Source organism: Hypanus sabinus, chromosome 10 (assembly GCF_030144855.1).
Source record: "Hypanus sabinus isolate sHypSab1 chromosome 10, sHypSab1.hap1, whole genome shotgun sequence".
Taxonomy (NCBI): domain Eukaryota; kingdom Metazoa; phylum Chordata; class Chondrichthyes; order Myliobatiformes; family Dasyatidae; genus Hypanus; species Hypanus sabinus.
In genome coordinates this window covers 106019933-106035849 of record NC_082715.1, presented here as the reverse complement: position 1 = coordinate 106035849, position 15917 = coordinate 106019933, and the positions used below count along the sequence as shown (strand labels likewise).

General features: G+C 43.6%; 1 protein-coding gene across 2 annotated transcripts in view; it reads left to right on the top strand.

The window, feature by feature from the left end:
* The first annotated feature begins 643 nt into the window (after nt 1-643).
* Nucleotides 644-15917, top strand: part of map3k5 (mitogen-activated protein kinase kinase kinase 5) — a 183495-nt gene continuing 168221 nt past the window's right edge. The window contains exon 1 of one of the 2 annotated variants that reach the window (XM_059982504.1): nt 644-3098. In XM_059982504.1, coding sequence (XP_059838487.1) covers nt 2759-3098 — 340 coding nt within the window. In that variant the 5' untranslated portion in view covers nt 644-2758. Of the gene's footprint in view, nt 3797-15917 lie in introns of both variants that reach the window. The other variant, XM_059982506.1, reaches the window with a different exon arrangement.

The window sequence follows — 15917 nt, the reverse complement described above, 5'->3', positions numbered from 1 at the left end:
GACTCGTCATCTCGTGTTCTCGATTTTTATTGCTTACGTATTGTTATTGTTTCATTCTTTTTGTATTTGCTCAGGTTGCTGCCCTTTGCTCACTGGTTGTATACCCAGTTTATGCAGTCTTTCACTGATTCTGCTATGGTTATTGGATTCATTGAATATGCCCACAAGAAAATGAATCTCAGTATTGTATATGATGATATATACATACTCTGATACTAAATTTATTTTGAACTTTGAAGTTACTCATCTACTCATGATTAATTTGTTTAATATCCTGGAATGTGTTGGCAATATACTCGGCCTTAGATTTGTCTACTATTAACCTTTTATTAAAATTTTTATTTTAAAATCTTTTATTATTATTAAAATTACAGATTAATAATCTGATTATTATATGTAGACAATCAAAATTAATACTCTGAAAACAATTGGCAAGTATGCTGTGTGGCTACAATACTGAATAATTACTGTTTTTTATTCCACTCTTGGGAGGACCTATGAGATATTTCATGTATTTGTTCATGTTGGAATTAAATGCAAAAATCTATTTCCTTCCATTGAAATAATTTTTCAAACCCAAGTACAAAGAGTACTTTTATTTCCCCTGCATTTCATAATGAAAACAGTGCTGAGGTATATATAAAAAAGAGACTGGCCTATAAGCTGCTCTTTTCAACACACCAAGTGAAGCTTGCCCTGCTGTGAGTTCTCCACAAATACAAGTTTGGTGATGTAATATAATAAATGTCTACAAGTTCTACGTATCCTAGCAACATAATAAATAATTGGTGATCCAAACAGTGCATCTTAAATGATATCTAACATTTCCTTTGCCCTGAGTAATCCATACTTCCACCTGTGTGTGTTTGGAAGCAACAGATCAGTGCAATTGGATGAGCAGTGTTTTGAAAAAAAATCAAGGAGCAAAGAATGAGAAAGATTAGAAAGGCAATAGCATCGTATCATTGTGATAGTGGCAATTTGTAATAAGTGCGGTGTTCCGGAATGGAAATCTGATCCAATTGAGAAACAATGAGATAAAAAATGTCTGTCCTCAGAAGTTTTATTACAGAAATTTTACAGGTCAGGCAGCTTCTGAGGAAAGTTAATGTTTTAGGTTGGACCTTTCATCAGAACATTCTGAGAAAGGGCCGTCAGCCTGTAATGTTAACTGTCTTCACTTTCCACAGATGCCGATTGACCTCCTGGGTTTTTCCAACATCTTCTTCTGAAGCCTATCATTCCTCCTGGGGCATCGACTGCCAACTGCAGCTCAGCAGAGTCCTCTGTCCTGGGCCTGTCTTCAACACTTTGCCCAGGAATACTCCATCTTATGTCTTCGAGGTGAAAGTCCTTCCTGTCCTAGGGATGAGCTCTTTGGAGCTTCTTGTTGCTGTTGCTCTGGTTTTCTATGGGAGGGGTTTGTTAGGGTCTTTTAAGAGACCCTTAAATAGCTACAGGGAGTTTAGAAAAATAGAGGGCTATGCAGTAGGGAAACTCTAGGCAGTTTCTAGAGTAGGTTATATGGTCGGCACAACCTTGTGGGCCGAAGGGCCTGTGGTGTGCTGTAGATTTCTACGTTCTGTGCCCAACGCTCCTCTTTTTGCAGTCGGGCTTGGGACGTCAGTGGCGGAGATTTTTTTCCAACATTTTGTTTTTTTTAATTTTCAGCATCTGCAGGTTTTAAAAAAATCATCCAGTTTGATGCCATGATATAATTCACTTAAAAGCAATCATCCATCAAGAACATATTTTTTCTTGTGTGCAGATTATGTTGTGTAAGTTATTGGATCCTCGCCTCTCCAAATAACTGAACTGTTCTGGCCAAGGTGCTAAATTCCAAGATACTTAAATTATCTGATCGCAGCAGCTTTAAAAGATCCTAAAATCCCCACTGCGGTCCTCGGCTTTGAGGCTTGGGAAAGAGCAGCAGTTCTTCATTGACCTGAACACCTACCGTTCACACGTACACAGAAGAAATTGTTACTTTTTTTCAGGTCATCACCTCAAGAATCGGATTTTCACCGGGAGATAGCGGAAGAAGGGGAGAGTGCGGAAGACCATTTGTAGGCGGAGCGAAATTCGTCATCATTTGAATTCAAACAACGAGGGTCTTGCCGGCTGGCTCTTCAAGTAGGGAGCCGAAACTCGGAAAGGGTGGGAGCTTGTGTAAAGTATTGGCATTACTCGTTGAGTTACGGTTGGCATGACAGGCATCTTTGTCGATTTCCATGAACGTAGCGTGCAATGTAACCGAAAGATTGTTTCATACTTATAATTCTGCAAGGGTGAAACAAACTGCAAAGAAGAACAAGCATGAGGAATGGCGTGAAAGTTTGAAAATTCCACCACAGCCCTGCTGACGGTGACTTGTTTGTAAAGTTCCTGCTACGCGGCCCCTTTCCCACGCCCCCTGCTGTACTGCAATCGGCCATTAGTTGGATCTTCTCCTATTTTGGTAATTGGTCTGCCCCTGAAACTTGACTTACAACTGACTCTCCGGTGCTCGTCTGTGGGATGCACCGTCTGAAACCGGCGAGGTGCTGCAGTTCACGTCGCTGTTTGGAGTCCTGCGCTTTGCAGCTAGTTTCAAGTTGGTGCGTTCGATTTTCGTTTGTGAATTAGTGCAACATGAGCTGCATTCCCGGAAAGAGCAGGGGATGCCGAGGAACGTTCCTTTGAAGTCTCTCATGTGGGCCATAGTAAGCTGGACCGGGAGAGCCGCAGCGTTGCTGAAGTCAGCGGCTCCGCTCGCACCATGAACCCCAACCGGGAGACGGCAGAAGCCCTGGCGCCTGCCGAGGGAGACGCTGGGACAATGCTCTCGCCGGCCAGCAGCGTGCCAGCCGGCACCTACTGGCAGGACCACACGGTGCCCGCCACCGCACCCGCCCTGGTGCCGACAGCTCGCCTGAAGAACCGGCCGACCACCGTGGTGTACGTGGAGAACGAGGCGGCTCAGCAGCAGCTGGCCGAGAGCTTGGCACTGCAGTGTCTGACAGAAGCGTGCGAGAGTGTCAGCGCCGACCTGCAGACCGTATCCTTCGAGAAACTGGACTTTGGAGAGACAGCCGTCCTGGACTACTTTTATAACGCAGGTAAGGCGAATGGGAGCAGAGTGCCTCCACATGAAGTTGCTGCGGCGTGCGTCCACACAACAGGGAGGGTAGGAACCAGTTGTACAGACTTTCTTACTTTAATCAGACTTATTTCTCCAATAAGCAGGGAACTAAAATTAAAAATATTTTTGCACTTCAATAACACATTTCGATGCTCTTAAAATATCGGAAGCGCCGTAGCAGAAGACCAAAAGGTCCCGGTCCGAAAGGTCGACTATACATTCCTTTCCATAGATGCTGCCTGACCTGCTGAGTTCCTCCAGCATTTTGTGCGTGTTGATCTAGCTATGTTGGACGCAGTTTGTTCGAGCCGAGAGGCCGTTAAAAGACCTGTTTCTTTAGGAACACCCCCTCAGCACGGCGGCGCTGGAGAGCCAGCTGGGATTGTGTTATTAAACTCTCAAGTGCGTTTCGAAATCCCAGTTTAAGGCGAAAGTGCTGTGATGTAGTCAAAGCTATGTTTAGTATCTCCGTGTTGCACATATTATTCCAGTGGTATTGATATGTCGAAACTCTTGTGCTTCAACTTGTCTAACGCTTAGGCCCGTTCCCGCTTGCCCAGGTGGACAGAGCCTGTTGCTATACACTCATTTTTAGCGAACTACAGCAGCAGTGAGGGCGGTAATAAAATCAGAGACGGAAACGAGACAGGTTGGAATTGAGGCAGGGAATCAGAGGTAAGTTAGCACACATCGGCCCTATGTGTCAATGACAATCGTAAAAGAGCTGGCCAATGAAGTCCCACCTTCTAGTAAATTAATAGAGCTACAATTAAATAATGACGATAATTACAGTTCCAGTATTTGTTCCGGAGATTGATGAAACTGACCTAATATTTGTCAGAAGTAATTAGTTCTGGCGCGTTGCAGCTAGGTTTTTTTTTGTGTGGCTTTGATCCAGATGTAAGACAAGTTTGCTCTGTGTGTATGTTTAGTCTAAGATCCCTGCAGCTGCAGTCTCACAGAACTGCTGTATCAGTCTGAGTGACAAAGGTATGTGAGCGGCTGAGCGCTTAATAAGGCATGATTAAGCTGCCTTGTCTTGTGTATTAGTGTACATCGATTTGACTTCAAGTCAGATTAACAAACACTCAAATATCCACGCAAGTAACAAGCAGTGACGGTGGTGGTGAAATTGGTGATTAAAACGAGACGGGTTGGAGATGAAACAGGTGCAATATGGAATTGTAGAAAATGAATGACAGAAATGCAGCAATTTGGCCCATTGAATCCATGCCCATTGGAAAATAAAGCTTAATTTTGTCTTCAAAGTAAACTTGTTCTCAGAGTATATATATGTCTGCATATACAACCCTGACATTCATTTCTTGTGGGTGTACTCAATAAATCCAATAACTGTAATGGAATAAATGAAAGATCGCTTCACCTGGGCATTCAACCAGTGGGCAAAATTCAATAAACTGCAAATGCAAAGAGAATTAATAATAAATTAGCAACAGATATCGAGAACATGAGATGAAAAGATCTTGAAAGTAAGTACATATGTTGGTGATGAGGCAGATGGAGTTCAGTGAAGTTACCCCCTTTGGTTCAAGAGCCTGATGGTTGAAGGGTAATAACTGTTCCTGAACCCAATGGTGTGAATCCTGAGGCTCCTGTACCTCTCCCTGATGGTGGTAGCAAGAAGAGAGCCGTGGCCTGGGTGGTGGAGGTCCCAGATAAGGGATGCTGCTTTCCTTTGACAATGCTCTGCATAGATGTGCTCAGTGCTGGGGAGGGATTTCCTGTGATGAACTGGGGCATATCCATCACTTTTTGAAGGGTTTTCCATTCAAGGGTATTGGTATTTCCATCCCAGGCTGTGATGCAGCCACGTAAATATACTCACCCCTACACAGAGCCAGGGAAATGGCATCTGCTGTGGCCTGTGGTGCTGGTAGGAAAACTGGAGCAGATCCAAGTTGCTTCTCAGGTAGGAGTTGATTTGCTTCATCACCAACCTCTCAAGACACTACGGATGTACATGAACACTCCAACGAGGTGATCAGGGCAGGTCTTCAGTACTCGGTCAGGTACATCATCTGGGCCAGATGATTTCCGTCAGTTCACCTCCTGAAGGATGCTCTCATGTTGAAATCACAGGGTCATCGGGGGCAGTGGGAGTTCGTAATTATTCCGCCTTGTTTTGCTGGTCAAAGTGAGCATAGAACGCATTGAGTTCATCTGGAAGTGAATCACTTGATTTTACTTTCTAAGTGCTGATGGTATTCAAACCCTGCCACAACTGTTGAGAATCTTTTATTGATTCAAGTTTTGTCTGGAATTGCCTCTTCACCTGTGAGGTCACGCCTGGACCTCTTGTAGCTTCCATGGTTGCCAGACTTGAATGGCCGTGAGCAGATTGCGGATCTCATAGTTTGTCCAGGGTTTCTGGTTTGGGAAGGCGGAATGCTTTTGCGGGGACATGCTCATCTACAACTGATTTCATGAAGTCTGTGATGACCATAATGTGCTCATTCATATCCGCGGATGAGTCCTTGAACACAGCCCTGTCCACTGACCCAAAGCAATCCCACAGCTGCTCCTCTGCCTCCCATGACCACCTCTTTGTTGTCCTCATCTCTGGAGCCTCAGCCCGAATGCAGGAAGGAGCAGGACAACCAAATGTTCAGATTTCCTGAAATGTGGCCTGGGCATGGAATGGTAGGGATTCCTCATCTTGTATAAGAGTGGACTTCCAAAACTGGTTGGGTAGTTACAAATACCCACAGCTCTTGAAGAAAACGTTAAGCACTTTTGAGATGTAATGAAAATTTTGCCCTTAGATGAAAAAATGTTTCCTCCATTCCCCACTAATACTTCTGCCAATGGTAAGAGGCTTCTGATTTTGACTCCTTTGCTGAGGAAATCAGGTTCTTCCTAAACACCTTGACTAGGGTCAATAGATATAAGGTCATAACTTTATACCTGTCAATTAAATCTCTTCTGAGTATCATCTTTCCAAACTAAACAATCCTAACTATCCAATCTCACCTCATAACTGCAACTTTATTTGTTTTTATTTACCGATACAGCATGGTATCAGGGCCCTTCTGGCCCAGTTACACCCATGTAACCAATTAACCTGCTAACCTGTACTACTTTGGAATGTGGGAGGACACACTAACGGTCAAGGAGAGAGTGTACAAACTCCTTACACACAGCAGCAGGAATTGAACCTGGATCGTTGGTGCCACTACATGACTGTGCCACTTCGCAAATTTCCTCTGCACACTCTCCAATGTAGTCACTTATTTCATGTAATATGTTGACCAGAACTCTATCCAGTGCTCAAGCAGCAGTGTAACTAATATTGTAGATATTTCTAGCATAGCAACTCTGATCTGTGTTATATACCTTGGCTAATAAAGGAAAGCATAACCATCTTCCCTTTAACCACCTTATGGGTGTATCCTGCTATCTTTAAGAATCTGTGGACCCTGCTCCAAAATCCCTCTTTCATACCATGATATCCTCTCATTTACTGTATATTTCCTCCTCAGATGCATCATCTCACATTTCTCTGGATTAAATTCCACTTGCCATTTATTTGCCTAACTGGCCAGAGTATTTATGATTACCATAAGATAGAGGAGCATAAGTAGGCCATTCAGCCCATCAAGTCTGCTCCATCATTCAATCATGTGCTGATCCAATTCATTACAACCATTCCTTCACCCTTTCACCCCATACCCTTTGATGCCCTGGCTAATCAAGAACCTAATTATCTTCGCCTTAAATAGACCCAATGACTTGGCCTCCACAGCCACTCGTGGCACCAAATTCCACAGATTTACCACCCTCTGACTAAAGTAATTTCTTTGCATCTCTGTTCTAAAAGGATGCCCTTCAATCCTGAAGTCATGCCCTCTTGTCCTAGAATCCCCTACAATGGGAAATAACTTTGCCACATTCAATCTGTTCAGGCTTTTTAATATTCAGAATGTTTCTATGAGATTCCCCCTCATCCTGTAGAACTCCAGGGAATACAGCCCAAGAGCTGCCAGATGTTCCTCATATGGTAACCCTTTCATTCCTGGAAACATTCTCGTGAATCTTCTCTGAACCCTCTCCAATGTCAGTATATCCTTTTTAAAATAAGGAGCCCAAAACTGCAGACAATACTCCAAGTGTGGTCTCACAAGTGCCTTATAGAGCCTCAATATTACATCCCTGCTCTTATATTCAATACCTCTAGAAATGAAAGCCAATATTTTGTTTCCCACATCTTTGCCATTCCCCTAAACTATCTTAAGTCTCTCTGCAGGCTCTCTGTTTCCTCAGCACTACCTGCTCTTCCATCTATCTTTGTATCACCAGTAAATTTAGCCACAAATCCATTAATACCGTAGTCCAAATCATTGACATACATCATAAAAAGCAGCTGTCCCAAAACCAACCCCTGTGGAACTCCACTGGTAACAGAGCCAGCCAGAATAGGATCCCTTTATTCCCACTCTCTGTTTTCTGCCAACCAGCCAGTGCTCCACCCATGCTCGTATAGGTTTCCCCCGCTATTTGAAGGTAGAGCATTCCTGTAAAATGGTTCGTAAGCCGGAATGTCGTAAAGTGAAGAAGCAATTACCATTTATTTATATGGGAAAAATTTGTGAGCGTTCACAGACCCAAAAAATAACCTACCAAATCATACCAAATAACACATAAAACCTAAAATAACAGTAACATATAGTAAAAACAGGAATAATCTGATAAATACACAGCCTATATAATGTAGGAATACTTTTCTACAATCATTGCAGCACTCTCCACCTCAGTGAAAATCTCACGCAAGCGCTCCCGGCAGAAACACACGGGGCAAGCGCTCCCGGCAGAAGCACACGGGGCAAGCGCTCCCGGCAGAAGCACACGGGGCAAGTGCTCCCGGCAGAAGCACACGGGGCAAGCGCTCCCGGCAGAAGCACTCTTTCCAGTAACCTTTAAGCTATGAAGCTATCGAATAACACATAAAAATACACAGCCTATATAAAGTAGAAATAATGTACACCCAGTGTAGTTTCACTTACCGGAATCGGGAAGACAGTGAGCACTCTGATGGTGTGTTAGGCTGAGTTGTCGGAGGTTGGGGTGGTGGGAGACTGGGGTGTCATCTCATCGTTGTCTGTTTCCATCGGGCAGGCAGGTCACCTTCTTCTATGTCTGCCTGCCTCAGTGTCGAAGGTTGAGTTTCGTTGTCAGCTGTGGCTGATGTGGAAGGCTTGAAATACGACAGTATGCGTGACTGCTTAGCCTTGTGCATTTTTCTATCATACAGTTCTTTGTAAGCACTCAAACCATCCTGAAAACCTACGTACCCTTTCAAAATTAAAGTCATACTTTTCTGCAATCATTGCAGCATTGTCAATCGCAGCAAAAATCTCACTCAATTGCTTCCCATTCAGTTCCTGGACGACTTCAATTTTGGGCCATTCACTACTGTGTTCAGTTTCAATTGTTATCCTTTCCTCTTCATCAGTTCTTCATCTCTCAGTTCTTGGTCATGTGATGCCAAAACCTCTTCAACATCATCTTCATCAACTTCCACAAACCCTTAGCCAAATTCACTATATCCTTACTTCATTCATCATGATCAAAACACTTTATTATGTCTAGTTTTACACTAAATGTAATACCCTTACATGCTCTTTTAGGCTTTTCCGATACCTTAGAACTCATCTTGCTAATGGATGCACAAAATAATTCGACATAAAGCACAGATGCTCACAGGCATGTTTGAGCAATGCTGGCTAGAATGCAGTTCCGGGGGAGGAGCTCGTCTGCTTGGCGTGCGCTGCCTTTTTTCATAACAGTGGAAACACCTTCTGTTAGCGAAAACAGGTAACTAATGTAGGTCTTTCATAACAGCGAGTTGACGTAAAGTGAACGTTCGAAAAACAGGGGACACCTGTAATTTCCCTGTAATTCCATGGGCTGTTGTCTTGCTAAGCAGCCTCATGTGTGGCACCTTTTCAAAGGCCTTCTGAAAATCCAAGTACACCATGTCTTCTGCATCTCCTTTGTCTACCCTGCTTGTAATTTCCTCATAGAATTACAGTAGGTTTGTCAGGCAGGATTTTCCTTTCAGGAAACCATACTGGCTTTGGCCTATCTTGTCATGTGCCTCCAGGTGTTCTGTAATCCCAGGGGTGTGTCCTCTCTCCACTGCTGTTCTCCCTCTACACCAATGACTGCACCTCCTCCAACCTCTATGTGAAGCTTTTGAAGTTTGCAGACGACACCACCGTCATCGGACTCATCCAGAACAGTGATGAGTCTGCATATCGACAGCAGGTGGACCAACTGGCGCTCTGGTGCAGTCGGAGCAATCTGGAGCTGAAAACGCTCAAGACAAAGGAGATGATAGTGGATTTCAGGAGACATCCCCCCAGTTATGTCCCCGCTCACAGTCCTCGGCAGCCCTGTGTCCACCGTGGAGAACTTCAGGCTCCTGGGAACCACCATCTCTCAGGATCTGAAGTGGGAGCAGAACATCAGCTCCATCCTGAAGAAGGCCCAGCAGCGGATGTACTTCCTGCGGCTCTTGAGGAAATATGGTCTGCCTCAGGAATTGCTGCTGCAGTTCTACACTGCAGTCATTGAGTCTGTCCTGTGCACCTCCATCACTGTGTGGTTTGGAGCCGCCACCAAGCAGGATAGAACCAGACTACAGCGCACAGTGAGGACTGCCGAGCGCATCATTGGAGCCTCCCTGCCCTCTATTGTGGACCTGTACTCTTCCAGGTTGAAGAAGAGGGTGGGGAACATCATAAAGGATTCCTTCCATCCTGCGCACGGACTGTTTGAACTGCTTCCGTCTGGTAGGCGCTTCAGATCCCTCCAGACTAAGACTAATAGGCACTGGAGAAGTTTTTTCCCTACTGCGGTCACTTTGCTGAACAGTTAACTGCCGGTTAACTGTCGGCTAACTATTACTTGGATTGCACTACTTGTATGTATAATCTATATTTTCATTTATATTTATCATTATTATTGTTATGAGCAGAGAGACAACATCTGCCGGAAGTAAATTCCTTGTATGTGTACAGGTACTTGGCGATTAAAGTCTGATTCTGATTCTAACAATCGATTTCAACAGCTTCCCAACCGCTGATATCAGGCTAACAGATTGTATATAGTTTCCTTTCTGCTGCCTTCTGCCCTTCTTAAATAGTGGAGTAACATCTGCAATTTTCCAGTCATCCAGTACAAAGCCATAATCTATCGATTCTTAAAAGACCATTGTTAATGCCTCCGCAATCTCTCCAGCTACTTCCTTCAGAACCCGAGGGTGCATTCCATCAGGCCCAGGAGATTAATCCACCCTCAGACCATTGAGCTTCCCGAGCACCTCCTCAGTTGTAATTTCCACTGTACAAACTTCACTTCCCTGACACTCTGATTGTCCGGTATACTGCAGACGTCTTCCACTGTGAAGACTGATGCAATATACGCGTTCAGTGTCTCTGCCATCTTTGCTTCTCTACAATATCTCCAGCGTCATTTTCTATTGGTTGTATATCTACCCTTGACTCTCTTTTTACCCTTAAAAAAGCTTTTAGTATCTTCTTTGATATTAGTCACCAGCCTCCTCTCATAAATCATCTTTTCCTTCTGAATGATTTTCTTAGTTTCCTTCTGCAAGTTTTTAAAAGCTTCCCAATCCTCTATCTTTCCACTAGCTCTGGCTTCCTTGTATGCCCTCTCTTTTGCTTGTACTTTGGCTCTGACTTCTCTTGTCAGCCACAGTAGTGTCCTTCTTCCATTTGAAAATTTCTTCTTATTTGGAATATATCTGTCTTGCACTTGCTCATTTTTCACAGAAACTCCAGCCATTGCTGCTCTTCTGTCCTTCCTGCAAATGTCCCTTTCCAGTCAACTTTGGCCAGTTCCCCTCTCATGCCATTGTAATATCCTTTATACCACTGAAATACCAACACATTGGAATTTAGTTTCTCCTTCTCAAATTTCAAAGTGAACTTGATCATATTGTGATCACTGTTCCTTAACGTTTCCTTCACCTTAAGCTCCTCGTATCACCTCCAGATTGGTGCACAACACCCAATCCAGTACAGCTGAACCCTTAGTGGGCTCAACAACAAGTTGTTCTAAAAAGCCATCCCTTAGACATTCTACAAATTCTCTCTCTTGAGGTCCAGTACTGGCCTGGTTTTCCCAATCCACTTTCATGTTAAAATCCCCATTGATTATCATGACATTGCCTTTCTGACATGCCTTTTCTATCTCCTGCTGTAATTTGTAATCCACATCCTGCTGCTGTTTGGAGGCTATTATACAACTGCCATTAGGGTCCTTTTACCCTTGCTATTTCTTAATTCAACCCATAGAGACTCTACACCTTCCAATCCTATGTCATCTCTTTCTAGTGATTTAATATTATTTCTTATACACAGGGCCACACTGCCCCCTCTGCCTACAAGCCTATCTTTCTGATACACCATATATTCGTGGATGTTCATCTCCCAATGTCAGCCATCCTTTAGCCAAGTTTCAGAGATGGCCACAACGTCATATTTGCCAATCTGGAGCTGAATTCCTGCAACCTAAAGCTTTCAATGTCAAATATTTGTATTACTTCGAGATCTTATCATGTCTCCTTCATTTCTGTCAAAATCATTTACATTACAAAAAGCAAGAAGTGAAGTATTGTGTCTAGTGGGTTCCCAATGGTAGCAGCAAAGTCACGATCACCTATCATTATGTTTTGCCCCCTGTAACAGAAAGAGTTTTGGATCAGATTTGCCACCCATCCCTCAATCCGACTACATATTCCTGCCTGCCATGTAGGAGGTTGTTGGAAGATGACATTAAGCACAACCCTCCCCCGTCCTTACCATCATTAACATATCTAGTGAAGTTCATCAGACAGCGTCTTACTTCAGCAAATTCATGCTGACTGCCTCAGATTAGCCTATGTCTTTGAACATTTATAATGTTCCTTAGAATGAATTCCAGCAACTTGCCTGCACAAACTTGGCATTCATATAGTATTAGGATGGGATTTTGCTCCTTTCAGTTGAAGATAGTACATTTTAAACTTGCATAAAGCTGCAATGCATGCATCAGCTTCTGTGAACTGACTTTATCCTTCCAGGAAAAGGTTTATATAATATGTTTACATTATAATGTGTGTAATTTTGTAGTTACACAACGGCCATTTTATTAGGTGCCTAGTAAAGTGGCCAGTGATTATGTTTGTGTTCTGCTGCTTCAGCCCATCCACTTTAAGGTTCGATGTGTTGTGCTTTCAGAGATGCTCTTCTGCACACCACTGTTGTAACGTGTGGCTATTTGTGTTACTGTTGCTTTCCTGTCAGCTTGAACCAGTCTGACCATTCTCCTCTGAGCTGTCTCATTAACAAGGCATTTTTGCCCCCAGAACGGCCGCTCACTGGATGTTTCTTGTTTATCGCACCATTCTCTGTAAACTCTAGAGATTGTTGTGCATGAAAATCCCAGGCGATCAGCAGCTTCTGAGATACTCAAACCACCCCCTCTGGCACCAACAATCTTCCATGGTCAGTGTTACTTAGATCACATTTTCCCCGCATTCTGATGTTTGGTCTGAACAACAATTGAATCTCTCGACTATGTTTGTATGCTTTTATGCATTGAGTTGCTGCCACATGATTGGCTGATCAGCTGTTTGCATTAACCAGCAGGTGTACCTAATAAAGTGGCCATTAAGTGCATTGATCCATTAAAATATTCTCAAGCATCCAAAGTATCTGGACTGGATTTATTCTTTCAATTAAAATTGTCTGGATGTACTTTGTAGTTACATTCAATTGAAAGCATCGTGTAAGTTTGGGAGGACTAAGTTCAAGAGAGGATTTGAAAGAAAATGCAAGAATTTTAAAGTCAATGCAGCTGCACCAGAAGCTACTGTAATAGCAAACACAGAAATAACAGGGTTCAACCTTTACACCAAAGCAAAGGTCTTCCCAATGGCATTCATTGTAATAACTAAATAACCTGCAGACATTTCCTGTACCTTTTTCTGAGCCAGATGAGACTATGACATCCCAAAAGGGAAGGGTTAACCAGGTTGGGATTTACTTAGACTTTTAACTTGGTATGTGAAACAGCTTTCTGAGGTGAATGAAATGAAAGAAGGGTGGAGGAAGAGAGAGTGCAATTTCCATTAGACCTTGTACTATCTCCCACTGATGTGGTGATCGGCAACACAAGGTTGGGTTTGCTTTCCTCTTCCCTAAAAGGGTGGAAAGAGGTGCTTTGAAAGGCTCTCCTGTTTTAGGAGAAAATTAGAGGCTTTTTTAACAGCTGAAGGTGACTCTTCTGGACATGTTGCTACCTGCCTGTCAGGAGCTGTTTCGGCTTGTGTACAGTTTTATGTAAACTGCCTGGTAAACTGTTCATGATTTGTTATAGCTGAAGCTGGATGGTCATTTTGAAGAATGGAGTGGGCTGTACATGTGCCATTGGTATTGTTAAATTTTAGGTTGTGTTTTTTAAAAAGGTGTACTTAATTGCTGAGGTGTATGTGTCATTTTGTAATAGTACTGTTAAGCCACAATCTTGCTTCTAATGGTTTTGAAATTTCGTGTTATGTTGTTGAATTAAATGTTTGGTGTTATGAAGTAACCTATTTTAGTTTTCTATTTCTAAGTCTTTTATGATTCTAGGCATTTGTTTGACACTTTTTAGTGCTTTAGTGGAAAAGTGGTTTTGGTAAGCCAGCAGTTACATTTGAACCTGAGTCTATATCTTACTTACTTACTTTACTTTATTGTCACCAAACAATTGATACCAGAGCGTACAATCATCACAGTGATATTTGATTCTGCGCTTCGCGCTCCCTGAAGTACCAATCGAAGTAAATATAATAAAAATTTAAATTATAAATTATAATTAGAAAATAGAAAAGGGAAAGTAAGGTAGTGCAAGTCAGATTCAGATATTTGGAAGGTACGGCCCAGATCTGGGTCAGGATCCGTTCAGCAGTCTTATCACAGTTGGAAAGAAGCTGTTCCCAAATCTAGCCGTATGAATCTTCATGCTCCTGAACCTTCTCCCAGAGGGAAGTGGGACAAGAAGTGTGTTGGCTGGGTGGGTCGTGTCCTTGATTATCCTGGCAGCACTGCTCCGACAGCAAGCGGTGTAAAGTGAGTCCAGGGATGGAAGATTGGTTTGTGTGATGTGCTGGGCTACGTTCATAATCTTCTGCAGCTTCTTCCAGTCTTGGACAGGACAACTTCCATACCAAGTTGTGATGCACCCTAGAAGAATGCTTTCTACAGTGCACCTATAAAAATTAGTGAGGGTTTTAGGGGACAGGCCAAATTCCTTCAGCTTTCTCAGGAAGTAAAGGCACTGGTGGGCCTTCTTGGCAGTGGACTCTGCTTGATTAGACCAAGTCAGGTCATTTGTGATATTCACCCCGAGGAACTTAAACCTTTTGACCTGTTCCACCTGCGCACCACCGATGTAGATGGGGCCGTGCGGTCCTCTACTCCTTCTGAAGTCAACAACCAATTCCTTCATCTTGCTGACGTTGAGGGATAGGTTATTGTCTTCACACCATGTCACCAGGTTCTTAATTTCCTCTCTGTACTCAAGGTCATCATTACCCAAGATACAGCCTACAATTGTGGTGTCATCAGCAAACTTGTATATTGAGTTCGATGGAAACTTGGCTACACAATCGTGGGTGTACAGTGAGTACAGCAGGGGGCTGAGTACACAGCCTTGTGGGGCACCGGTGCTCAGAGTGATTGTAGAGGAGAGCTTGTCCCCTATTTTACCAGCCTGGGTCCTGTCTGTGAGGAAGTTGAAGATCCAGCTGCAGATCTGAGTGCTAAGACCCAGGTTCCGGAGCTTAGGAATCAGTTTATTTGGAATGATGGTATTAAAGGCAGAGCTGTAGTCAATGAAAAGGAGCCTTACATATGCGTCTTTATTCTCCAGGTGTTCTAAGGAGGAACGTAGTGCCAGAGAGATGACATCTGCCATTGACCTGTTGCTCTGGTAGGCAAATTGCAAAGTGTCAAGGTTGACCGGTAGGTTATGGTTGATGTGTGCCATAACCAATCGCTCGAAGCTCTTCATAGCAATTGATGTCACAGCCACAGGTCAATAGTCATTCAGGCGTGCCACCTTGCTTTTCTTTGGCACCAGGATTATCATTGCCTTCTTAAAACACAAGGGGATCTTAGACTGATGCAGGGAGCAGTTGAAGATGTCAGCAAACACTCCAGCTAGCTCACTTGCACAGGCCCGGAGAACCCGTCCTGGGACGCCAACTGGGCCCGTCACCTTCCTTGGATTTATCTTCAGGAAGGCTCTTCTAACGTCTTCCTCAGTGACAATGAATCTCGATGCCACCAGGTCCGGTTCATCCAGAGGGGGCGGGACGCCCCCGTCTGTTCGAATCTTGCATAGAAAATGTTAAGTTCGTCAGCAAGAGAAGCGCTACAGTTATTGATATTCCCAGCCTTTTCTTTGCACCCAGTGATCTCATTTAGACCCTGCTATAGTCTATTGGCATCCCTCTGGTTAGCTTGGGCTTCCAACTTGGCTTGATATTGCCTCTTGGCGCCCTTAGTGGCTTTCCGGAATTCACGCCTGGATTCCATGTAGCGACTGGTATCCCCGGACCTAAAAACTGCAGCTCTAGCCTTGTCTATCTGCACTCCTACTGGGAAGGAGAGTGCAGGTTTCAATAACTCCTTAGTTATGACATATACAGTATATCAGAGATTATACGGAATGCCTGCAACCCCCACTATCAAATTAGAAAGTTAACCAATTACACTCTTGTTGA